The sequence below is a fragment of the Tripterygium wilfordii genome, chromosome 15, assembly GCF_013401445.1.
Source record: "Tripterygium wilfordii isolate XIE 37 chromosome 15, ASM1340144v1, whole genome shotgun sequence".
Lineage (NCBI taxonomy): Eukaryota > Viridiplantae > Streptophyta > Magnoliopsida > Celastrales > Celastraceae > Tripterygium > Tripterygium wilfordii.
Window position 1 is genome coordinate 4,555,318 of NC_052246.1, and position 24,223 is coordinate 4,579,540.

At 35.7% G+C, this 24,223-nt stretch overlaps 6 protein-coding genes across 9 annotated transcripts; 5 read left to right on the plus strand and 1 right to left on the minus strand.

Annotated features, from left to right (window-relative positions):
* Positions 1-177: 177 nt before the first annotated feature.
* Positions 178-1,022, plus strand: LOC120016307. 2 transcript variants are annotated; one of them, XM_038869018.1, is made up of 2 exons: positions 178-444; positions 550-1,022. In XM_038869018.1, the coding sequence occupies exons 1-2, from the start codon at positions 310-312 to the stop codon at positions 901-903; spliced, it is 489 nt and encodes a 162-aa protein (XP_038724946.1). In that variant the 5' UTR covers positions 178-309; the 3' UTR covers positions 904-1,022. The 2 variants fall into 2 exon arrangements, with proteins under 2 accessions (XP_038724946.1, XP_038724945.1); XM_038869017.1 differs by having other exon boundaries at positions 186-444; positions 547-1,022.
* A 2,275-nt stretch (positions 1,023-3,297) lies between these two features.
* On the plus strand, positions 3,298-4,078 carry LOC120016308. Of its 2 annotated transcripts, none has more exons than XM_038869019.1 (2): positions 3,298-3,458; positions 3,550-4,078. In XM_038869019.1, exons 1-2 carry the CDS (start codon positions 3,393-3,395, stop codon positions 3,841-3,843), a joined length of 360 nt encoding a protein of 119 aa, XP_038724947.1. In that variant the 5' UTR covers positions 3,298-3,392; the 3' UTR covers positions 3,844-4,078. The 2 variants fall into 2 exon arrangements, with proteins under 2 accessions (XP_038724947.1, XP_038724948.1); XM_038869020.1 differs by having other exon boundaries at positions 3,307-3,458; positions 3,553-4,078.
* Positions 4,079-5,144: 1,066 nt separating this feature from the next.
* LOC120016479 (probable lysophospholipase BODYGUARD 4) lies at positions 5,145-7,972 on the plus strand. 2 transcript variants are annotated; one of them, XM_038869271.1, is made up of 4 exons: positions 5,145-5,712; positions 6,730-7,079; positions 7,276-7,472; positions 7,562-7,972. In XM_038869271.1, exons 1-4 carry the CDS (start codon positions 5,286-5,288, stop codon positions 7,884-7,886), a joined length of 1,299 nt encoding a protein of 432 aa, XP_038725199.1. In that variant the 5' UTR covers positions 5,145-5,285; the 3' UTR covers positions 7,887-7,972. The 2 variants fall into 2 exon arrangements, with proteins under 2 accessions (XP_038725199.1, XP_038725200.1); XM_038869272.1 differs by having other exon boundaries at positions 7,276-7,382.
* Positions 7,973-8,910: 938 nt separating this feature from the next.
* LOC120016065 (NADH--cytochrome b5 reductase 1-like) lies at positions 8,911-13,613 on the plus strand. Its single transcript, XM_038868645.1, has 9 exons — positions 8,911-9,284; positions 10,173-10,314; positions 10,513-10,603; positions 10,707-10,784; positions 11,849-11,929; positions 12,114-12,203; positions 12,799-12,864; positions 13,121-13,207; positions 13,356-13,613. The coding sequence occupies exons 1-9, from the start codon at positions 9,170-9,172 to the stop codon at positions 13,446-13,448; spliced, it is 843 nt and encodes a 280-aa protein (XP_038724573.1). The 5' UTR covers positions 8,911-9,169; the 3' UTR covers positions 13,449-13,613.
* A 945-nt stretch (positions 13,614-14,558) lies between these two features.
* LOC120016098 (probable arabinosyltransferase ARAD1) lies at positions 14,559-17,777 on the plus strand. The gene is made up of 2 exons (XM_038868695.1): positions 14,559-16,194; positions 17,003-17,777. The coding sequence occupies exons 1-2, from the start codon at positions 15,190-15,192 to the stop codon at positions 17,555-17,557; spliced, it is 1,560 nt and encodes a 519-aa protein (XP_038724623.1). The 5' UTR covers positions 14,559-15,189; the 3' UTR covers positions 17,558-17,777.
* Positions 17,778-22,240: 4,463 nt separating this feature from the next.
* Positions 22,241-23,869, minus strand: LOC120017015 (transcription factor MYB60-like). The gene is made up of 3 exons (XM_038870052.1): positions 23,664-23,869; positions 23,356-23,485; positions 22,241-23,223 (listed from the first exon to the last, which is right to left on the minus strand). Exons 1-3 carry the CDS (start codon positions 23,794-23,796, stop codon positions 22,494-22,496), a joined length of 993 nt encoding a protein of 330 aa, XP_038725980.1. The 5' UTR covers positions 23,797-23,869; the 3' UTR covers positions 22,241-22,493.
* Between the last annotated feature and the right edge of the window lie 354 nt (positions 23,870-24,223).

Consider the following 24,223-nt stretch of genomic DNA (forward strand, 5'->3'; position numbering starts at 1 on the left):
GACCGCTTCAACGCACAAGTGTTTAAAACACTGAACTAATCATAAAACGCGTTAACTTCAAAACGCAATATAACAAACACAAAACGCGGTTCAAGTTGAGAGGTTCGCGCGATTGTGGGCTAAAAGCAGAACAAACAAATTAATTAACAATTATCATCTTGGAAGCTCAAAAGCAGTTTCATGATCTGAAAACTGCAAGGAAGTCTACGCCATCCGATAAACTTAACGTGACAAGCACACAGACGTTAATGCTTAATCGGCACGTACTTTCGCAACACGATTTCTCTTCATATAAGAATCCAGTTTTAGATGATCTTTGTTTCACTACTTCCTCTGCGCAGACAAGGGGAAAAAAACAACATACAGACAAGGAGAAAACAAATGGCAATCGTCAACAAGTGTTTGAAGGCGAATTCGGGTTCATCAACAATAAGAAGAATTTTGGTAAATTCTTTACCTATATATATACTTACATTCATTTCACTATATAGTACATATATATGAATGTAATTAATCATGGTTTAATTGTTTTTGTGGTTGTCCTAGAAGAAGAGGAACATGAAGGCGAGGATTGAGAGACTGAAGAAGGAAACAAAGGAGATTCGAAAGGAACAGAAAGATATAGCAGAGGGACACAGAGAAATAGCTAAAAAGCTTCACTTGATCAAAACCAGTCATGCCCAAATGAAGAAAGATATTCAGGTATTAAACCAAGGGAGTGCACGCTTGCAGTGTAGACTCAACATCATGTTCAAAATCTTGAAAGCGCGAAAACTCGGCGATTCCATTGAAGAAAAGAAGCTTGTTCAGTTACTCCTCAGCATTACTCCTCCAAACAAAGGAGTTCAAGATGTTTGTTACTCCTCGAAACATGTTTTAGAGATTACATGCAAAATTGATTGACATAAACTACTTATAGTCCTTTTTTTAAGCTATCTATTGTACTTTAAACGTTACGAACTTCATGTTTTATTTATGTTAGAGTGAATCAAATTTACATGTAAATTCAGTTGTTCATTGAAGTTTTACATATAGATAGTAACTTTGTCAAACAATGTGCAAAAGGATGGCCACAAAGGTGTTCATGATCTTTGGAGAAAAAAATTTGAACCAAAAATCACAATGCAAGTGCAGAAACTATTCTTGATTTGAAGGAGGTGATCAACACCGCTTATGATATGGACGTTGCAAGGCAAACTCTCCACCATGATAATGTAGTCTTGGAGGATAATCGCACCGTTCAATCATATGATTTCAAAGAAAGCTATGTTTATCTTCGAATTGAAATCGAACTCTTCCCTGAAAACTCACCCATTATCTATTTGGTAATTGTTCAAAACAAAAGAATGCTCAATTACAAGAACGATCTATGGGGCTAATTGCACTCCACATTTTCTCATTGCCACCTAAAAAAACCTTAATCTCAAAACACCCAACGCGCCAACCTCTTCTCATTCATTTCTTCCCCTTTTTTTTCCTCTCCCTCTCTGTTTTGTCTCTCTCCCATTGTCGTTGACGAAGAGATCACTGACGAGGATATCCACTGTTGACTCCGGTCGGTGGATGAATTTTCAGACGGTAGTGCCTCAGGCTGCTCCGCCTTCACCGACGTTTAATCTGACTCAAGAAGCTCCAACTTTGTCTTTACGCAGGTTGCATTTTCTGTAACCAGTAACGGGATGCAAAGCAGGTCAGTGAAGGAGAAAATAGTGATGAAGCGAGTGAGCCACTGTCCAGAGAGGAAGTTCATACCGGATACAACAAAAAGAATGTGGGGTATGTTGACCTCTTGCCAGATGATGTAGCCGCAGACTCGTCTTGGGCAGATAAGGGGGAAGACGGTGAGAATCACCGGCCTGGAACAAATCAGGATCCTTTGGTTGAGTCGATCCATCATTGGTCTGCAGTCCGTGCAAGAAGCCCTTGAAAATGGTGAGTGTTCAGATCTTTGAGTAGATTTGCACTCGATAGTCTAATTCAATGGATGCTTTTATTGATGAAGCAATGGGCTATCATGATGCATGGCACTTTTTCTCTTAAATTTATGGTTTACTAGTTTGGTTGTATTGACTATTGAGAATTTGAGACTCAAGTTCTGATTTATAGCAAATTTAGCCATGTTAAGCGATATCTTTGGTTTTTTCTTAGCAAATATAGCCATGTTAAGGGGTGTCTTTGGTTTTTTTTTTATAAAAAAAACATGAAAATGGATAACCTCAAAAACATGTGAATTTTTGAGATTTTTTAGTAGAGAAAATGTGGAGTACAAGTAACCCCATCATAAGATATGATTTTGGCACTCTTTGACGTGGTTGAATACACATCGCTTCTTCACATATGCCATACACACATTTGTTGCCAAAAGGGCCAAGTGTTCTCAAATGTATCAACGAGAGTTGATATGATTGATAATCGTCAGTATTCAAACCCAACAAAAATATATTCCTCAGTGCTATTTCATAAAATAAAAAAAAAAGGTGTTCACAAACGTCTCTGGTTCTCTTTCTCCTCGTCTCTTACTCTTCTTTCCACGTTTGTTGCCACAAGAGCCAAGTATTACTAAGGCGTCTCTGGTTCTCTTTCTCCATGTCTCTTACTCTTCTTTCCTTTCAACAACGGGCGAGAAAATGCGCAGGAATGCTTATATTTGCAATCAATTTCTTTATTTTTCTGTTATTCGATCTGCTCGACACAATTCTATGTGTAATTTTCAGATTCCTTGATGAATTATTTGAAGGGGAGCCATCTAGTCGTTACTTTCACAAAAGGGAGAAGTGGGGAAGGAAAGTGGGTGATGGTGAGGAGATTCAGGTCTCTGAGACTTTGTATGGGAGAAAGAAAGTGTTCAGGCAAATGGGTTTTCTTGGAATTCTGAGAAAATTGGTGGAGGAGGATGGGGATGAGATGACCATTTTTCCTTGACTACTCTTTTAAATTTGCACACGTGCGAACACTACGACTTCCTATGACAACTCTCAGTGGTATTTTATCGAACAGTTTCTGGACAATCTGACTTGACCTTCCTATGACTAGTTGACAACTACGACTTATAAAATTCAAGCTTCAACGCAGAAGTGTTTAGAACACTGAACTAGTCATAAAACGCGTTAACTTCAAAACGCAATACAAACACATACAAAAACCGCGCTTCCAGTTTTCGCACGATTGTGGACCAAAGGCAGAACAAACAAATTAACAATTCTCATTAGGAAGCTCCAAGGCAGTTCATGATCCTTAACGTGACAAGCGCACACACGTTAATGCTTACTTTCGCAACACGATTTCTCTTCGTATAAGAATCCAGTTTAAGATGATCTTTGTTTCACTGCTTCCTCTGCTCAAACAAGGGAAACAAAAAAAAAAAAAACACCATACAGACAAGGAGAAAACAAATGGCAATCGTCAACAAGCGTTTGAAGGCGAATTCAGGTTCATCAACACCGCTAAGAAGCATTTTGGTACATTCTTTACTTATATACACATACATTCATTTCACTATATATATATATATGTATAAGTATGGTTTAATTGGTATTGTGATTGTATTAGAAGAAGCGGAGCATGAAGGCGAGGATTGAGAAACTGAAGAAGGAGACAAAGGAGATTCGAAAGGAACAGAAAGACATAGCAGAGGGACACAGAGAAATAGCTAAAAAGCTTCACTTGATCAAAACCAGTCATGACCAAATGAAGAAAGATATTCGGGTATTAAACAGAGGGAGCGCACACCTGCAATGTAGACTCAACATCATGTTCAAAATCTTGAAAGCGCGGCAACTTGGCGATTCCATTGAAGAAAAGAAGCTTGTTCAGTTACTCCTCAGCATTACTCCTCCAAACTAAGGAGTTCAAGATGTTTGTTGCTCCTCGAAACATAAGTTTTCGACATGTTTTAGAGATTACATACAAAATTTATTCACATAAACTACTTATACCCCTTTTTTTTAAAGCTATCTATTGTACTTTAAACGTTACAAACTTCATGTTTTATTTATGTTAAGAGTGAATCAAATTTACATGTAAATTCAGTTGTTCATGAAAGTTTTACTTATAGATAGTAACTTTAATTGTCAAGCAATGTGCAAACTCTTTACCAGAATGGCCACAAAGGTGTTCAAGATCTCTGGAAAAAAAAATTGAACCAGAAATCACAATGCATGCTTCAGGAACTATTCTTGATTTGAAGGAGGTGATCAACACCGCTTATGATATGGACGTTGAAAGGCAAACTCTGTACTATGATAAGGTAGTCTAGGAGGACAATCGCACCATTCAATCATATAATTTCAATGAAAGCTATGTTAATCTTCAAATTGAAATAGAACTCTTCCTTGAAGACACACCCATTCTCTTTTGGGTGTGATTCGAGTCGATGGCAAAGGAGATGAAGGTCAAATTGCTGGAAACAGACACTGTGGCAAGCTTGAAAGAGAGGATCGACGATGAGTGGCATATTCCTTGTGAGGAGATCATTTTGTCCCGAGATTCGACGATTATGGATGATGAGTTTCCTCTTCATGAGTACTTCATTACTGAGTATTGTGATGTTGAAATGATTCACACTGAGTCTCCCTAAGTAGTACTATTCTCATTTCTCAAAGAACATATCCTTCACTTCTGTTGTTATGTTATAGTTCAATAATATATGTTTAAATAAACTGCTTGTTCTATTAAGAATCAAAGCTCGGATATTATTGGATTAATTTTATGATCAGATTACTGTTTAATTGGACATCAATTATGGATTATGTCTCTCTCTATATATTAATGGAATGTTGAAAACACAGAGTGACTTAACTTTCATTTTGATTTCACAATGGCCATAAAGACATTCCTAATGGTAAACAAATCAAACCCAAGAGCACTCCAATTTTGTAAATACATATTTTGGTCACCGAAAAGATATGACTTGTTTTAAAACAATTATTGAGTTTTCAAATTTCTGAACTTAGGTCACTCACGAGTCCTCTTTCTCACGGCCGATCGTTGGAAAATAGAAAATAGAAAATAAAAAAGAAAATTTTGCCCTATATGGCTATATCTAGAACAAAAGAATGGTCACTTACATAAGAAGGATCTATAAAACGTTTTTGCCTATTTGGCACTCTTTGACGTGGTTGAATACACATCGCTTCTTCGAATATGCCATACACACATTTGTTGCCAGAAGGACCGAGTGTTCTCAAACGTATCTGCTTCTCTTTCTCCTTGTCTCTTACTCTTCTTTCCACATTTGTTGCCCCAAGAGCCAAGTGTTACTCAAGCGTCTCTGGTTCTCTTTCTCCATGTCTCTTACTCTTCTCTCCTTTCAAAAATGGGCGATAAAATGCGCAGGAATGCTTATATTTGCAATCAATTTCTTTATTTTTCTGTTATTCGACCTGTTCGAGACAATTCTGTGTGTAATTTACAGATTTCTTGATGAATTATTTGAAGGGGAGTCATCCAGTTGTTACTGTCACAATAGGGAAAAGTGGGGAAGGAATGTGGGTGATGGTGAGGACAGTAAGGTCTCTGAGACTCTGTATGGGAGGAAGAACGTGTTCAGGCAAATGGGTTTTCTTGGAATTCCGAGAAAATTGGAGGATTTCAAGAAAATTGGTGGAGGAGGAATGGGGATGAGGTGGTCTGATTGTGGGTGTGAGGCATGTGTTGATTGGATGAAGGATGGTGGTCAGAGACTTCATGTTGTGGTCAGACAGCCTTCAAGAGGTAATAATTAATTTGAAAAACTTTGCATTGTTATCATTTGATCGTGTTATTCAATTTTGTTGTCTATAGGATGTGTTTGGTTCATTAGAGAATGGATTGAAGGAATAGGAAAATCTCAAGTGCTTGCTGTTGTCTTGGTTTACTGAAGCTAGTTCACTTGATTAAGTTGATTCTGATTGTGAATCATTGAGGAGAGTCTAGAATTTTATAGGAAATAATATCAATGTCTATCAGATAATTTGGCTTCCGGTCATTATTCTACTGAAGTTTAAGAGTATGAATGTGTGATCACAAGTGAAATACATTTCTGGGAAATTCATTTCTGGCATTGGGTTGCAGTGGTTTCTGCATGGTTTGAGTTTGATGAAATTTTGAAAAAATTCCTATAGAAATTTATTGTCCAAGAACAATACGATAATTATACTGTCATTCTTTGAAAATCTGAAGTCTCCCAAGGGGAAGGTAGGGGGAAATTCTAATATATTAGAACTTGTATATGTATAGAGCGGGTTAACCCTTCACAATTATATGTTGTATTGCGCTCTCCAGGTGTGCTTTGCTCCCCCATTATTGCTTAAAATGTCAAGTCTTTGTGAAAACTCCAATGAGAAGAAAAAGGGAAAAAAATAATTGTAATGCTTTACCTGCCGCTCTGCAGAATTAAGACAATCTGTTCAGTAGAATGTTTAATGACTGTTTTTGCCAAATTTATCTCTTAACTAGTATTTGGAAACATATCTTGTGAGGTGCCTTCTTATGTTAGGAGCTCCAGGTTCTGATCCTTCTTTGGGCCAATCATTTTTAAACCAGTGTTTGGCAACATCTCTGCAAGTCTTTTACACCTCTGTATCCTTGCCTAGGAATAGTTTCCTAGGCACTCGTTGGGTTACCTCTTCTTTATCATATTGTGGATGACTTTATGAATTTCAAATTGTTGATAAAATCAACGCTTACTATTGGTTGATTATGTACAATACATATGTAGCTACTAATTCTGTTGTTATTTATGATTGACAGCCACTGAGGAGGATTGCAGTGGGAAGCCAACTGAAAACGTTATATTTTTACATGGTTTCCTTTCTTCTTCCTTGTTCTGGACCGAAACAGTATTTCCAAATCTCTCTGAAACCTCGAAGTGTAATTACAGGTTGTTTGCAGTTGACGTTTTGGGCTTTGGAAGAAGCCCTAAACCAAGGGACTGTTTATACACTATAAGTGATCACTTGGATATGATTGAAAATTCTGTTATTGACCCGTTTGAGTTGACGTCCTTCCACTTGGTTGCGCATTCCATGGGTTGTGTAATAGCGTTAGCCCTAGCCGCAAAGTATTCAAATATTGTAAAGTCGATCACCCTTGTAGCCCCTGTGAGTGCACAAGATTTTTTTACAGTACATGTGAATATTTTACTTCCATGACTAAATACTTGGAAACCGTGTAACTTGTCTTAATAAGAAGATGAAACAAATCAAGCTTGGATGTTTTTCTGTGTATTTTTGCTCCCATACTATTCTTTTTTAGCGGGTTATCTCACGTAAAATCTTGTCTGGTTTCAATTTTCAGCCATATTTTCCCTGCTCTAGAGAAGAAGCAAGTTCAATAGCACTTGAAAGACTCGCAGGAAAAGCGTTGTGGCCACCGCTTTTATTCGGTTCATCATTCATGACCAGGTACGAGCATTTGGGTCGATGTGTTTGTTTCCTTGTTTGCCGAAACCACAGGTTATGGGAGAGAATTCTGAAGCTACTTACTAGGAGAAGGTGAAAAATATAAGCCCAATCTACAAGTCTTTCATTTTTAGGGCCTACTTTTTACTCGAGCTTGATGTTCTTATCCCTTTATTTTTCAGGGATTTGCATTTTATAGTTGTGGATTTGACTAGGCACACCCATCACTCAGCTTGGCATAACATGCATAATGTGATATGTGGAGGAGCAAAGTTCATGGACAACTACCTGGAAACTCTGGCCAATTCTAAAGTGAAAATCTGGGTTGTACAAGGCACAAGAGACCAAGTCGTTCCGATAGAGTGCAGCAATAACATTAAGATGAAGGTTCCAGACTCAGAAGTCGATCACATTGCAAATGCTGACCATGGTACTGTAATATTTGGTAGAGAGAAGGACTTCACAGACAAGTTAGAGCATCTATGGCAGAGAGCAGTTGCAGCCTGAAGATGGGTAGTATGTGAAACAATACTCCCAACCAATGATTCTTTTCACTTTGAATGTAAATAAAAAGATCAATAGAAGTTAAAGATTTTCAGCTCCAACTGCTTACACAATTAATCAAATTCATTCCGAGGAACATTGGCATTGTTTCAATTTATGTTTGCTGGACTTTGAAGGTAATTACTCTTAACTTGGTTATCAAAGAAAATCATAACTGTCTGATACATTGCAGGAACATTGACAAAGATGAAGGTTTTATCATTTATGGTCTATATATTCATAAAGAATGTGATTCTGCAGGTGTTCTTTTGGTCAGTTTATGCACTTATGCTTTTGAGCACATATTGCTACGTCAAAGATAATGTTGAAAATACAAAGCAGTATTGACTTTTATTTGATTGATTGAAATACCGTCAAGAAATATGTTTGTGGTTGAAATCTAACCTTGTTGTATTTTGTTGAGGGATTAAAATCTACCAAATCACGTGAAAACCAAGCGCAAGCTGAGGTTGTTGGTTGATAAACAAATTTTACCAAAATGTCGTTAAATCTTACTATCAATTCAAGAGACTGATAAAAACATGACACCTAAAAATTGAATGGCAGTTTCTTCTTCTTGCATTGTTTTCAGGTCCAACCGCCCTTCACTTCCTAACACAACCTCGTTTTCATCGTGGACTTGGGAGTATTCTCCAAATCCAATCATAAATGGACAAAAGGGTTAAAATGATTAAACTTCAAATATAGAAGAAATAAAGATAGAAAACGTACTGTTGGTTGAACGATAATTACATTGCATGTAAGATATTATTTACTCATTAAGTCGTGGTTTCGAATCCTATCTCTTCTCAAATGTTTGTTTCAAAAAAAAAATAAAATAGAAATCCTACTGGTCTTCCACAATATTTGTTTTGTATTATTATTACTATTTCAATTGTTTAGATATCTTTCAAAATCAATTTAATTTTTAAAAATAAGTGAAGAATTCATAAATGATGTTATTTATAATTTTATATCTAGACAATTCACAATTCCTCTTAGGGAGGTTGGTGCACCAGATCCCTTGGCTAGTGCTCACTCCACCTCAAGCAGAGACATAAGTTGTCTTCACCTACCAATACACGTCTCTTTATTCTTTCTTCCAACCCTCAATCTTTCTTGACAGTAGAAAACAAGAGGGAGAATCAACACCCATTATTTTCTCCAACCCATTTTCGGATTCTGTTTCCTTTTGTTGATATTGGGGTTTCTAAAGTTGCTGTTTTTCTTTGATTCTTGATTGAGTAATGAATTTGGAGTTCTTGCAAACAGTAGATACCCAGATTCTTGTGAGTGTAGCTGTGGCTATTGTGGTGGTTGGTGTTGGTGCTGTCTTCGTGTTTTCGTCTAAGAAGCCCAAAGGTTTGACTATTGGATTCGTTATCTTTTCAATCTTTGTTTCTGTTCTTTCCGTTGTGGATGTTAAATACATTTTGTAGTGAACATACAAATCTAATAGCTGTCCCTTGAAAATGTTTTTAAGTGGGTATTTGTCATTAAGTTTATATAATTGGAAAAGATGTGATCTTGAGGTAATTAGAACTCATTAGATGTTGCAGAAGAATATGAAGCTGCACTGCTGCAGCTGTTGACATTCTGCCACATTTTGTGCATTTTTTTGCTATGCTGTAGCTTATTACTATTAACACCCTGACTCTATGTCTTGCTTGGATAACTTCGTTTTCTCATCTCATGTGATGCCTTTTCTTCCTTGATTGAACTTTGAATTTGAACGATTTTAGAATCTTTGTTGGAATTTCGTTCTTGCTGCTGACTGTTTGTGAACTTTCTAGTTGAGGGATTGATATCTAATTCAGAGAGTAACTTCTATTTTTTTTTTGCCTTTACTTTCTTCTATTATGTTGTGAAACTGTGTACTTTCTTTTCATTTATTCTTGTGACTGAATGATGAATATCAGGGACATCTGAAGATAAAATTTAGTTCCTGCATATTGCAGAACATATTTGTCTTCTACAAATACTCTAGAATATGGTGGGTAGGAGAAATTTTGGGTGCTTTTTATCATTTATGTTACTACACTACAATTGTATTGGGGAAGTTCTAACTCTTTACGTTTGCAATTTTTTTGAATTTTATCAAGTATCACTATCTATAAAGTTATCTATTTTCCTTCATGTACTTCTGTTTTGGGTCAACTTGGCTTCTGCATAAAGTGTTTTTTTTTTTCACCATGTCCTTGTAATTATTTATTTCTAAAGATTGGCAAAAACTATCTGATGTTTTCACAGGCAGCTTTGATCCTGAAAAATTCAAGGAGTTTAAACTTGTCAAGCGCACACAGCTGAGCCATAATGTTGCGAAATTCACTTTTGCACTTCCTACTCCTACATCGGTTTTGGGCCTTCCCATTGGACAACACATAAGTTGCAGGTTCAGTTGACTATATGTTTTTCCCCACTGTATGCTGTCTGAGCAAAACTATATAAGCCATATTGTTCTTTTTCCCAATCTGCTAGTCTAAGTGGTGAATCCACTGAATGTTTTTGGATGATATTTTTTGTTAGAGTTGAAATTGATATTAAATATGGGTCTTTGTTCGGTCTTTTAACTTGTTACTTGTGCAACCAGGGGAAAGGACGGCCAAGGTGAAGAAGTTATTAAACCTTATACTCCAACTACCTTGGATTCTGATGTTGGACATTTTGAATTAGTTATTAAGGTAAAACTCTCTGTTCATGGACTTTATTTTTTTTTTTTTGCTTTTATAATTATATTGTTCCATTTCTGAACTGGCACTCAATTCTACTTGTTATTGTCGATAGATGTACCCTCAAGGAAGGATGTCACACCATTTCCGTGAGATGCGTGTCGGTGATTATCTTTCAGTGAAGGGACCCAAGGTACATATCTCTTTCACGAATGAATTCTGAAACTTCTTCTGGCCATGAGCTTGTTACCGTATGCCTATGATTTGCTAGTTTGTAATGTTGTTATCCACTCATTAAAACAGTGTTGTTTATTCATGGGATTCAGAAAAGTTTCTAATTACACATCAGTTTTGATTCTTCAAATAGATATGGTCATTCTGCATTCTTTACTATTTTATGCCATTACTTTCTTATATTTAACTATCTTGCCATTGTGCTTTTGTTCCTTTCATTTGGTGTTAGACGTAATGCAACAAGAACCTCGCACCAAAATGAATTTCATATATACGTTTTAGAGAAGAACCGCTTCAAAGGTACCTCAATTTCTCTGTAGTTAGCCATTAGATTGCATCAGAGTTGTATAAATCATATATTGCAGACCTGTTTAATCCTTCTGCAGAAGCTGCCAATGGCTATAGATCTGAACCAAAAGAGGGCCAATTATGGGTAGATTTATGATCACTGTGCGTTTAGCTAAACTGTAAAGTTATGGATGGTGGAATCTAGTCTGTCTTGAGTACTTAAGAAATTTCTGCATCTTATTCTGAATTATAAATTTTGAGACTCAACAACTCTTTTTACTGGAAAAGTGGCCTACCTCAACGTTAAACAGGGTTAGGGAAAAATACATTAGTTATATTATAGGGCCAAATATAATGAACGCAAACTCTATAATTTAGTTTTTACCTGCCATACCTGAGAGGGCTCTGAAAGGCTAAGAAAATTAAGTTGAATTCTTTCTATTATCTTTTTGGTGATGTGATCATTATGCTCTTGATAAAATTGTTTATACTCCCTGTATACATTGCGTTGGGCTTAATTTACTAGACCTGAATTTTAATCAAAGATATGGTGTTGACTGCCGAGCCTCTTCTAATTGCCGCTCCTTCTATGTCATGTTGGTTTGATTACTCAGATTCCTTTTCATATGCATATACTTTTACTTCCTTATTTAATTGCGAACATAATAATGTATGCTCTGTGAAAGAATATGGTTCTAATGTCTTTGTTGGTTTGCGAAATTTTAATTGCACCAGGGTCGTTTCAGGTATCAGCCTGGTTCAGTTAGAGCATTCGGGATGCTTGCAGGAGGATCTGGGATTACTCCAATGTTCCAGGTTTGTTTATTGAGAAGTTAATTTGTATATTTACTTGCCTTAAGGGGAAAAAAAACATTGTATGTTAACTTGCACAAGTTCCCTATGTTTCTTTGATTTGTTTGGCATGCCATGGTTTCTAGACTATTGCTTTTTGGAGGTTTAATGATCACATGTTAGTTAGTGTCTTGCTTTTATGCTGTAGGTTGCCAGGGCCATATTGGAAAACCCAAAAGATAAGACAAACGTACACCTTATATATGCCAACGTTACCTACGAGGACATTCTTCTTAAGGTAAGCTGCAATTCATTCTCGGTTTGTGAACTATTTAGTATCATGACAATTAATAGGACTTGGCCTTTGTTTACCAAGGGATGCCTTGACTATATGGGTAGTTGCAGGCAGCTGGGAGAAAGGGAGGCTATGTCAATTGTATCATGCAAAACACATTTGTTTAGTGTACTAAATAATAACTTGACAGTTTTCTGCTCAGCTAAAACATAGTATAGAGTATCTTTTAAGACGAATTTTGGGCAGCCTTACATTTTGCAGGTTTGGAATTGGTTTCTTTAGTTTATATCTTTATTGAACCCGCCTCATTTCCTTTCTACATGGTTTTTATCGAAAAACCTTGCATTTGTTGCTAACTATTTAGAGAATCAATTTATCTTTTCTTTTTCATAGTAGCTACTATAGTTGTTGAATAGTATGCAATTCTTTATGAATATGATATTCCTAAGTAGGATATATTTAAATCCCTAAGATGAATACATGGGGACTAATACTATCTATGCAAGTAGATTATATTATGAATCAGAAATGAATATTTTTATATGAGTTGTTTCAGTTGATTAAGTGAAACTAGTTAATTCTTTGTACATACTTGCAGGAAGAATTGGATGGCCTTGCAGCCAAATACCCTGATCGCTTTCATGTGTACTATGTTCTGAACCAGGTTAGTTCCCTTATGCATTTCTTTCCACATCTATTTCGTTCTTTGATTTTAAAATATCATTGTCATTGTGTAAATATTCTTTGAAGAATCTGAGTTGTTGTTTTAATCACTTAATGTCGCCCTCCTACTTCATTTTGGAGTGCCACTGCGCTGAGCGGGCTGAGTTTTGTTCCACTCATGCTCAGTTTAAATCCTACTTCTATGTTTTAACGTCTTAATGGCTGACGGATGTTCTTGCAAATATTAACCTCCTCAGCCTCCTGAAGTGTGGGATGGTGGTGTTGGATTCGTGTCTAAAGAAATGATTCAAACGCACTGCCCTGCACCAGCATCTGATATCCAGGTAGAGTCTTTATGTTCATGTCCCTTGTACCGCCCTTCGATTCTCGTGTGCATGTGGGTATCTGTATGCATGTGTATTAGTTGCCCGTCTTTTGCTTCTCATATGTATCAATTCATAAAGAACTTATTGAGGTCTTGAAATTCTTCAGATTTTGAGATGTGGTCCTCCTCCCATGAACAAGGCTATGGCTGCTCACATTGAAGCTATTGGCTATGCACCTGAGATGCAGTTTCAGTTCTAATCTTTCACCAACTCTGTCATCATCTGTATTGGCTATGAACTCTTTGATTGCATGGTTGTAATAAGGAGATTTTAGTCTTTTTGGTTCTGTATTTTTTGGATCAAAAGGATCTTAATGGGAAACCTGAGCATTGGAACAAGTAAATCTAATAGCATTCTTCCTAAATTATGGTGGTGTTTTTGCTTTATGAGGAATGTTGATAACAATATCATGACAAGTGACCTACCAACAGTAATTTGTTTTCTCAATACCTGGCCATTATACAAATCAATGGTGAGTGGCCTTAAACAAATACCTATGTCTTAAAATCTAGGGTTACTTTTCCAGTTTTCAATGGAAGTGGCATATCCCATGAGAGGATCATATTAAGCATGTAGTACCTGCAACAACTTAAAATTATAATAAGGTTCAAAGGATTTAAAATTGGGTGAAGAAACAGAGAGACTAGTTGGATTCTACCTCCCCAGTATTGCCTTACCTAGTTGGATTCTAGTATTATCCAATCTGGCTAGTAAAAAACACAGGAATGTTAAGCCATTGTCCAGGTAAGGGGAGGCACCAGATACAATAAAATGATTAAAAAGAAGTCTAACATGTTTTGCAACTCAAGTTTCTCAAAGCCAGATGCCAACAAATTGTTGATCAAGTAAAGCATCCAACTTCACTTTTAAATTGTTAAATCGAACACCCATATTTTATTGCTTCTCTATTTCTGAACAATAATTTGTTTTATTCAGTTACAGAACTCATTCAAGAATTGTTAAAGATAAAAGAAATCTGTTATATTAGCATCATCTGAACTGAAACAAAAACTTTGAAATAAGGGATATGATGCAGGCCTTTCAAATTCCTTAATTATATGAAATTGTTATCCTGCAATTAATGGCCAATTTAATACATGGATTTGGACACTCTTATTTGCTTGTAAGGGAGTCTCCAAAAGTTAATTAAATTTATTTTGGCTAGAGTAGGTAATCGAATAAAGTCACAATAAAGAACTGTCCTTTTCAATTTCCATGCGAATCTCAGCTTTTTCTTCTCTTTTTTTTTTTTTTTAAAATATTATGGTTGAATTAATTAATACTAAAATGACAGAAAAAATTAATGAAGGCAACCCCCACAAGGAAGACGACTTGGTACACAGATTGCTACAAGCCTCCCGCTTCAATAGCTAGACCCGATTCCCACGCTGCCTTTGTGACTCATCTTCTTTGCATCTGCTTTACATAAATTTTGAAAGAGAGAGAAAGCTTGGGACTTGGAAAGCATAGAGAGAGAGAGAGAGAGAGAGAGAGAAAGAGAGAGAGAGAGAGCGAGAGATTTGGGGGGAGTTGTAACGACAACCCAACAAGAACTTCAACAACAACAGCAACAGAAGCTACTTTTTTGGTGTATATGTGGCTTTCCTTTACGGTACGAATTAAGAGACTCACAATGATTTGGTAATAAACTTGAAAAAGGAAGCTCCTTTTCTTTTTCTTTCATTGCTTTTCTTGGTGGGTTAATGTGCTTGGATTTTGATTTCATCTTGGTTTCTTGTTGGAATCTCAGTTCATTTGGATGTAAGAAGTTGCTTTCGTTTACTGGGTGTTGAAATTTTTTGCGCAATATTGGGGTTCTTAGTCAATGTGATTGGTAATGTCATACTTGATTACCAATCTTAGGAAATTGGTCATGGCGGCTACTACTAGTTGTTCTTTCATTGCTCATAAATGTGGAAATATCATCTTTGGATGATTTGATGTTTGTTAGAATTCATTGCTCAGTTTTTGGGATGGGTAGTACTCCAATGGCAGAGAGGAATTCCTCTGCCTCCTCCCTAGTGATCGTTTCTAGGAAATCTTTCTTTTGTTTGTTTACTTTCACATCACTTCTGTTCATAATGTCATGGTTTTTTGTTTTGAGATCTAGTGGTCGTCCTCAGTTCATTGACCATGGGTTGTTACCCAGTTCCAAACAATTTTTTGTTACTGAAAATGGCAATCCCGAAACCCGGATTCAAAATAATGTTGACCATTCAGTAGGAAATCGATCGATTCTTAGAGACAATAAGGGAGGAGAAGAAGAAGAAGAGACACCTGAGAAATTAGTGGACGTTAAGTGCAATGCTGGTGATAAACAGACCCTTAGGGTTTTCTTATATGATTTGCACCCTGAGTTTCATTTTGAACTCTTAGACTGGAAACCCTCTGGAGAGAGTGTTTGGCCTGATATCCGAACTAAAATACTGGATTACCCTGGTGGGTTGAACTTGCAACATAGTATAGAATATTGGCTTACACTGGATCTCCTTGCTTCGGAACTACCTGGTTCGACTAGTGCTCGTAGTGCAATAAGAGTCCGCAATTCCAGTGAGGCTGATGTTCTATTTGTCCCTTTCTTTTCTTCATTGAGCTATAACCGGTATTCCAAGGTGAATCCACATCAAAAGAAGAGCAGGAACAATTTTTTGCAAGAGAAGTTGGTGACGTTTTTGACAGCTCAACCAGAATGGAAGAGGTCAGGGGGACGTGACCATATAGTTTTGGCTCACCATCCAAATAGTATGTTAAAGGCGAGGATGAAGTTGTGGCCTGCAATGTTTATACTTTCAGATTTTGGAAGGTATCCTCCGAATATAGCAAACGTTGAGAAAGATGTCATAGCTCCTTACAAACATGTGATTAGACGCTATGTTAACGACAAGTCTGACTTTGACAGCAGACCTACTTTGCTTTACTTCCAAGGAGCCATATACAGAAAAGATGTGAGTGCTTTGCTTCTTTAATAGGTCATGAGTAGTTTTCATTACTTTGTTTTGCATTGAATAGTCTTTTGAGTTTTCCTAAATATTCTTTTTTTGGATTATTAGAGTAGCCACTATATGTTGTTTGTTAATTGCTTACTATCAAGGCTTAAATTGTTTCTTTTTCAGCTGTGACCACATTTGTCAAACAAGTTTTTCAGCTGATTAATATGGACCGTCATATAGGAATTCGCTGTACTGATTGATGTTTTCTATAAGAGTGTGCGAAAGATTTCTGAATAAGGTCCAGTATGTTGTCCTCCAATTTCATTACTGGATTGTCATTGAATATATGCTTCCTGATCTAAAATTGTACCCAATATCTCATATAGCATAAATTTGATATCTTGTGTGTTATCTATGTGCTGATCTCCTTAGCCCTATCTTTGTAATTGCTTTCAAATGCGTATACTCTTGGTACTTACTACTCAACAATCGCTTGTTATATAAGGTTCTTCAAAACCACTCACAAAAAATTCAGAAAGTCGATTGCTTGTTTGCAGTCACCTTATGAAGTGCGTTTTTTAACCTCATCTACACTTAATGGTTCAAATATTTTGGTTAGTTTGTCTCTTTGTTTTCCATGTTCTGTTTCTTCGTCAGCTTGTATTATTAGGTACTCCAAATGTGAATGTACCGTATTGGATTTTGCAGGCCATTGGCCATGGAATTCACTAGCTTCTGTTTCCTCTCATATTCTCATCTCAAGATTACTTTTACACTTTGTCTCTGCCTGATCTTTTGCTTTTTCTGGTTTTTTCATACTCAGGGTGGCTATGCTCGGCAAGAGTTGTTTTATCTTCTAAAAGATGAAAAGGATGTGCATTTTTCATTTGGGAGTGTTCAAAAAGGTGGAATCAACAGTGCTAGCCAGGGAATGCACTCTTCAAAATTCTGCCTCAACATAGCCGGTGATACCCCATCATCCAATCGCCTCTTCGATGCCATTGCTAGCCACTGCGTTCCAGTCATCATCAGCGATGACATTGAGCTCCCTTACGAGGACGTTCTCGATTACTCACAATTCTGCATATTTGTCCGCACATCCGACGCCATCAAGAAGAACTTCCTCATAAACCTCATCAGGAGTATAGGGAAAGACGAATGGACCAGAATGTGGAAGAAGTTGCAAGAAGTCGAAAACTTCTTCGAGTTTCAATATCCATCTAAGGAAGGTGATGCTGTCCAAATGATATGGCAGGCTATAGCTCGCAAGGTTCCCTCCATTAAAATGAAGATCAACAGGTCTCGGCGATACTCTCGCTTTGTTCCCCATAAAGATAGAGGTTTAAGCTCAGTACCATCACCTAATAATTTTTGGTGAGTAGGAAAACTTTTTTTTACATGATTTGTTGCCCCTGCAGCTGTTAAAGCACAGAAAGCATTTAGGTTCTGTTGCTTGAGCAGATGGCAGTTGCGGCATTGCAATTCTAACTGCAGATTTTGTGTCTTGAAAAGCATAATCTTCTCTGTAAAGATGAGACAATGGACAATGTTGATATTTGGGCATTCAGTTTTCTCACATTCTTTCATTTTGATAGTAACTTTGAGCTTTTTACTACTCCTTGATGTCTAGAACATGGAAAATCTAAGACATTGTTCATATATAATTGTAAAATGTTAAGCCCCCTTCTCTCGAAAAACTACCCACACCCACTTTTCAACGTTTGGAGAGGAGGAAACAATGATCGCCTCCACTGCCTCTTCTTCTCCCCAGCTACTATTTTTAATGCTTTTCTTAGTTTCTTGTTTCAATAATATGGGCATATGGAGAGTTTATCCCTTGAATCTCTGTTTGGAGATAACTTAGTTTCAAGAGCGCTGTATGATCGGAAGTCCATCAACACGTTCTAGATTTCAAGCAACAAGTTCAAGCACATATATGTATGATATCAATGGATTTGGATCTATATCTAATTTCCATATCTGTTTAGAGGATTGTTCAAATTGATAGATATGTTTTGCTCAAGTTGTTTCTTTTGGTGATTGTTTGTTTAGTCTATTTGTTATATCCCGATGTAATTTGTAGTCAATTATGTTATGGTGTAGTACGCTATAATCCGATGTTGTTCGGTGTTTGTTATTTTCTAGTGTAGTCTAGCGTTTGTAAATTTCTAGGGTAGATTGTTATCATAAATTTCTTGAGATGATTTTTGTTATCATAATTGGAATGTTTCTTAGGATTACTGGTTTCCTATCTAGTGAAAGAATTCCATTACTTGTAAGATATTAAGATAGTGATAGAAGTGAATTAGGACATAGAAAATGAAAATCCGGAGTTCGAGTCCTACCCTTTTGATTTAATGTACATGCACTTTAAGGGGTGGATGAGTATGCTAGAGGACAGACATGGGCCAGATTCAACTTGGTTGGGCCTTGAAGGATATTTCATTAGTAGGCCATTATGGGCCAACATATTTGTAGGAGGTGGATGATTTTATTTTTTTCTTTTTTAATAAACCCCAAAACTATTTTGCTATCCATTGATTCAATATTAATTGTCCGCTTTGGATTTATCAGTTCCCGTAAATACATATGAAACACATTCCATGCATGGATTAGACCCTGGACCAGTAAAATGAGAAAGAAATAAATTATTTATCAAATTTTGTTGTCACATTTATCATAAATTTAATTCAATTAAATACCCCATTTCCCCACTTGATTATTCTGGCCACAGTGAATTACATTGGGGGAGATTTCCCTTTATTTGGAAGTTTTTAGAATTATGAATTGACAATGATATTTTATTTTTATCAGATTGGGTATTAATAAGGGTTTTTTTTTCTTCAAATTCTTCATTGGTGGGCCCAACCCAATAATACTTATCCTAATTTGAAGGCCATAAAGTATTAGTTAATGCATGTATTGGACTTGTAGCAAATGAAAGAGCAATCTACTAGTGTCTCTTTCTGCGTTACAGCTTGCATTGATGATGTTGATTTTCACTAGAAAAATTGAAAGGAAAATAAAATGAAATAAATAAATAAATTAAAGAGAGTAAGCTAATGATGGTTTAAATATAGGACAGAAAATTAAATTTTGCATTCAAAGCAGTGGGATCAGAGAGTAATTGGGCAATAACTAGGAGATGTTATTGGCTGACAGCATTTAAAAAATCTTGCTTAAATTTATATTTCACCCAATGAGGCTTAATGGGTGTGTGCCACGTGTCCTCATTTCAATTAGGGTTTTTTTTGAACTTGAAAAATTGGGGGTATATTAATGAGGATCATAACCCATAGGAGGTGGCCTGTTATTTCACATGCCAACCATGCAACGTTAGGTGGAGATGATAGTAATGCTAGAAGGTGATGTGGATGGAAAGGATAAATTAAAAAATAAGGGGTTTTTTTTTTTTTTTGGTTTATGTTATTCATAGGAAATTGAATGTTGCATTCAGGAAATGAAAGGGTTTTTATTTCAGTCTTACCTGCCAGAGAGAACTGGCATCAAATTAATTACTAATTTACAGCAAGATTAATTTATGGGTATTCATCAAACTATATGTCAAAGAACTTCGATCACTTAATCATGTATGTTTGTGTGTTTGGGTATACATATATGACAGAAACATGTAATGACATATCATAATATATCCTAGACATGCATCACAGCTATATATGCCTAGTCACTTTCTTTTTTCTTTTTTTTAATACCGAGGATGACCTAGCCTAACGTATCTTTCAAACAGGTAAGTGGGTATAAATTCGATCGAGTCGTCAAGATAGTGTGCACCACCTTTGCAACAGTTTGGATTGGGGCAAAATTTATTCGCGTAAGCTCCAAAGGCGGGACAAACCCAAAATGTAAAGACCACTGAGAAAAACCTCAGAGGGTTTCGAATGCCGAATGTGCGTACATACGGAGCATCTAGTCTAGAACACACGCTACATATATGAGTATATATATAGTAATTATAAAAAAGACCCCCTGAATGTTTAATTTAGACCTCTCTATTGAAAAACATTATGCTCAAATTATTGAAACAAGAAGACACGTGACAAATATTAGTAATCATATTTTATAAATTTTTTATTTTTAGTGTTATTTTTTTTTGTACTTTCGAAAGTATAATAGATAACCCAAAAAAAATTCCAAGGATGCTGCTCACGAATCTTCGCTTAGCTTTGTCTACCTGACATAAAATCATATGTATGCCATTGCGACTCCGTTCATGTTAAGTGTTGGCTTCGCCCATGTGTGTTATACTCCATATATATGTAATGCATAAAGATGTTCCTAAAACAATATTGACCAATGAAACATATAGACTCTATGAAGGTACAAAGCATTTGGGTTTTCGATTTGCATGAAAGTGTGTACAAATGAAGAAATTTGGTTGTGTAGTAATTATTACATGAGAAATCAAGGACTTTGGTAGGTAACCACAACTCCACAACTCTACAAGAATTAAAGAATTGATATTTTGAATTGTAATTGTAAAATTGGGTACAAATTTTGGTAGGGAATAGTGCCTGCATATATGCAACTGCAAAAGCACAATCATGAGTTGTTCAATGGAAATGAAATCACATATAATATTAAGTGCTTGATCCTATCTAATGAATTGCATTTAGTTTCTAACTTACCAAGTTGCCTCACTATTGAATGTATATCCTCTGATAAAAAAAAAGAAGAGAGAATGTATATCCATACAGAACCCTACAAACACACACACACATATATATATATATATCCCATATAGTTTAATGTGAGACTATAACTAGAGATTACATTAGAATTTGATTTGCTCAACTTGTTTCATTAATAGTTGTTATCATCAATTGTAATCTTAATTAATTCATCCAAATATATATATACTATGTTTTATTGAGATCTTAGTTTAATAATTAAAGTTATGATTATGTATATCAAATATTTATTCTGTGCTGGCCACCTCTAAATGGTGCAAATAGATAGATATATATAGGACTATATCTTAATGTATGTGGAGATAGTACTGTTGCATTCATTTCAATCAGAAACCTTAAAGCTACATTTTCACGTGAAAGATCTTATTTTCATACAAATTAAGTTCAACAATTGACAACCCATCTAGGCTTTCTTTAGTTTTTTTTTTTCCTCCCTCAATAAGAATAAATTATTGAGTTTTGTAATTAATTAACTGTATATTTCACTCTTTATTGGTAAAAGGTTTATGAGGGGACCATATATATGTGTATGTGTGTGTATATATATGGGTTGTGAAAGATTTTGCATGAAATCATCATCACTGCCATTACCAGTCTTTGTTTCTCCCACCGAAAGGTTCCTTAAATTCACATGTTTTCTACCAAGAAAAGAGGGCACTAAGAGGCTACTCTTTCCCCCTATTTTGGTATGCAAGACTTTCGTGACACCCATCACATTTTTACTTTTATGCTTATTATTCTTCTTGCATTGTATATTTAATTTTCTTCTCCTTTCTTTCCTAAAATGAGGCTCATATATATGTACACATAGTTTCCAAGTCATTACCAAAAATTGCATACAAGAAAAGGATTTTTGTGTTTATATCAATTACCACCAACATTATAACTCTACCATGGAGTATATATATATATATATAAGTTGGCGAAACTAGAATGCAAATTAATGATTCCTGCATCGATCTTGCTTTTGATTTGGTTAAAACTCAATAAATGTAAATGGTCATCGATCAATATGAAATGTCTCTAAACATGAACATTACTTGTTAATGCTAATACTTCACCTATCTAGGAAGTTATATGCCCACCTAAAACTAAATAAATAGAGTGCAAAAAAGAATCTTAAGTAATAATTCTATGGCTTCAGATAATATTGGTCAACAGCATATTAATCAGCATTAATAATTTTCTTGGATTTTCGGCTTCATAGATATATAATTAACCAGTACATATAAAATGTGAGATAATTAATTACTAATTGGCTTATTAATCTGGCCAGAGTAGTACTAATTTAATATTCATAACATAAAAATAAGAAGAAGAAAGAGACCACACATTTAGTGATTAGATTAACAACATTAATGCCCATTGAAAGATAATGATGTTAATTACAGTTTGAAGAAGAGATCCCAACTTTTCAGAACCTCACATATATAGTAATAAAAAGATTAAAACCCTAGAGAGAGATAATCAATACTTCTTCTTCTTCTTCTTCTTTTTTCACCTAGGTCTTCTATGCATTCATACTTATAACTCAAAACTAAAAAACAAGTCTTAATTAAAAAGAAGAAAAGAAAAAGGGACTTAATTAAACAATGACATCAATTCTCAAAACATTGGTGATAGCTCCATTATATCTTCAACTTGAGCACCACTTTCATCCAAGAGCCACTTCTCAAGAAATGATAATGGAGGAGGAGGAGGAGTAGGAGTAGTGTTAATGCCTTGACTTTGCTTCTTATGATCCATCACAATCTCATCCTTGTCACCCTTGACAAAATCATCATCTAGACACCCTTTTGTCTCACAATCACAGCTAGACTTCTCCCATCCTGAATTATTAGCATTAATCAAGTTTCCGAACGACAATATAGACTCAAAATCATCGTTCGATATCATACGATGATCATCTTCACATTCTTGCTCAGCTTTGGGTTCATAGCAATGAAGAGGAGTGGTGGTAGAAGTACTAGTCATGGCTTGTGATGAGGTGGCACTGTTTTGATGCTTTTTTGGTGATGATCTCATCCAACCTTCAAGGAGTCTTGAGATGTTTTCAGTGCTTGAAGCATATGTGGAGGATTGGTTAGGCCTTAGAGGAGGAGAGAGTGATGATCCATGGCTGCTAGTGAGATGATGATGATCAAAGCTTCTTCTTTCAACAAAACTACTCTTTGATGCTAAGAATTGTGGTGTTGGTGTTGTTGTTGTACTACTTGATGTGTGATCTTCCAAGGCTGGTTGAAGCTTACTTAGCTTCTTCTTTAAGTGGGTGTTCCAATAGTTCTTTATGTCATTGTCTGTTCTTTGTGGAAGATAAGAAGCTATTGCCGCCCATCTGTCATACCAATTAAATGTTGAAAAGAATCAATGAACATCATCAGAAATTAACAAAAACTGACTAAAACCCAAAAGAAATCAAGATTAAAAGAAGAGAAGAAGAAGAGGTGTTTGGAGATTCAATTATTACTTGTTACCCAATAGAGCTTGCAAGTGAATTATCATTCCTTCTTCATGGGGAGTGAAATTCCCTCTCTTGATTCCTGGTCTTAGATAATTAGTCCATCTAAGCCTGCAACTTTTGCTACACCTTAACAAACCTTTATAGGGATCAACAACAAGAGATTATAATTGATTCAATCTTAGTACTAATATAGATAACCTAATTAAAAATTAACAATTGAAGAACAAATTTTTGGCATGAAAAATAGCAAAATATGAAAAAATGATTGAAACCCATTAAAGAAAAAGCAATGATTTAGGGATATAGTTAATTACCTGTGTTGGTGGGCACTGATCTCCAATTCCCAGGACCATGTTCTTGAATATAAGAGACTAAGATGATGTCTTCTTCAGGAGTCCATGGACCTTTCTTGATGCCAACTTTTTCACAGCAAGGAGGTCTCCCCATGACTGACTTTCTTTCTTTCTTTCACTCTCTCTCTATTTGTCTATGTCTAGGCTTGTATGGGCCTTATATATATTCAAATAGTTCTAATGGTGTAGGAGTGCTTATATATGTGTGGTGCTTTTACTTTTAAGAGGAGAGAAGAAACTCTAGCTCTTTTTCCCCCTTAAAATTTTTTTTGATTTTGATCTACCTAGCTGAGTTATTGTTGCGAAAAGAAAAGATATAGCAAGCGCACTAATCACTCAAGTAATATAAGAAAAGTAAAGAATCATTTTAGAATCGTTCTCATGGAGATTGTTCACCTATTAGGTATCAAAAGTGTTCTAGTTCTAAATTATTTGAACATAATAAAAAGTGAAGGATTATTAAAAGTAAAAATTAATAAATAAAAATTAACCAAAAACACAAATCAATAAAATCAATAAAT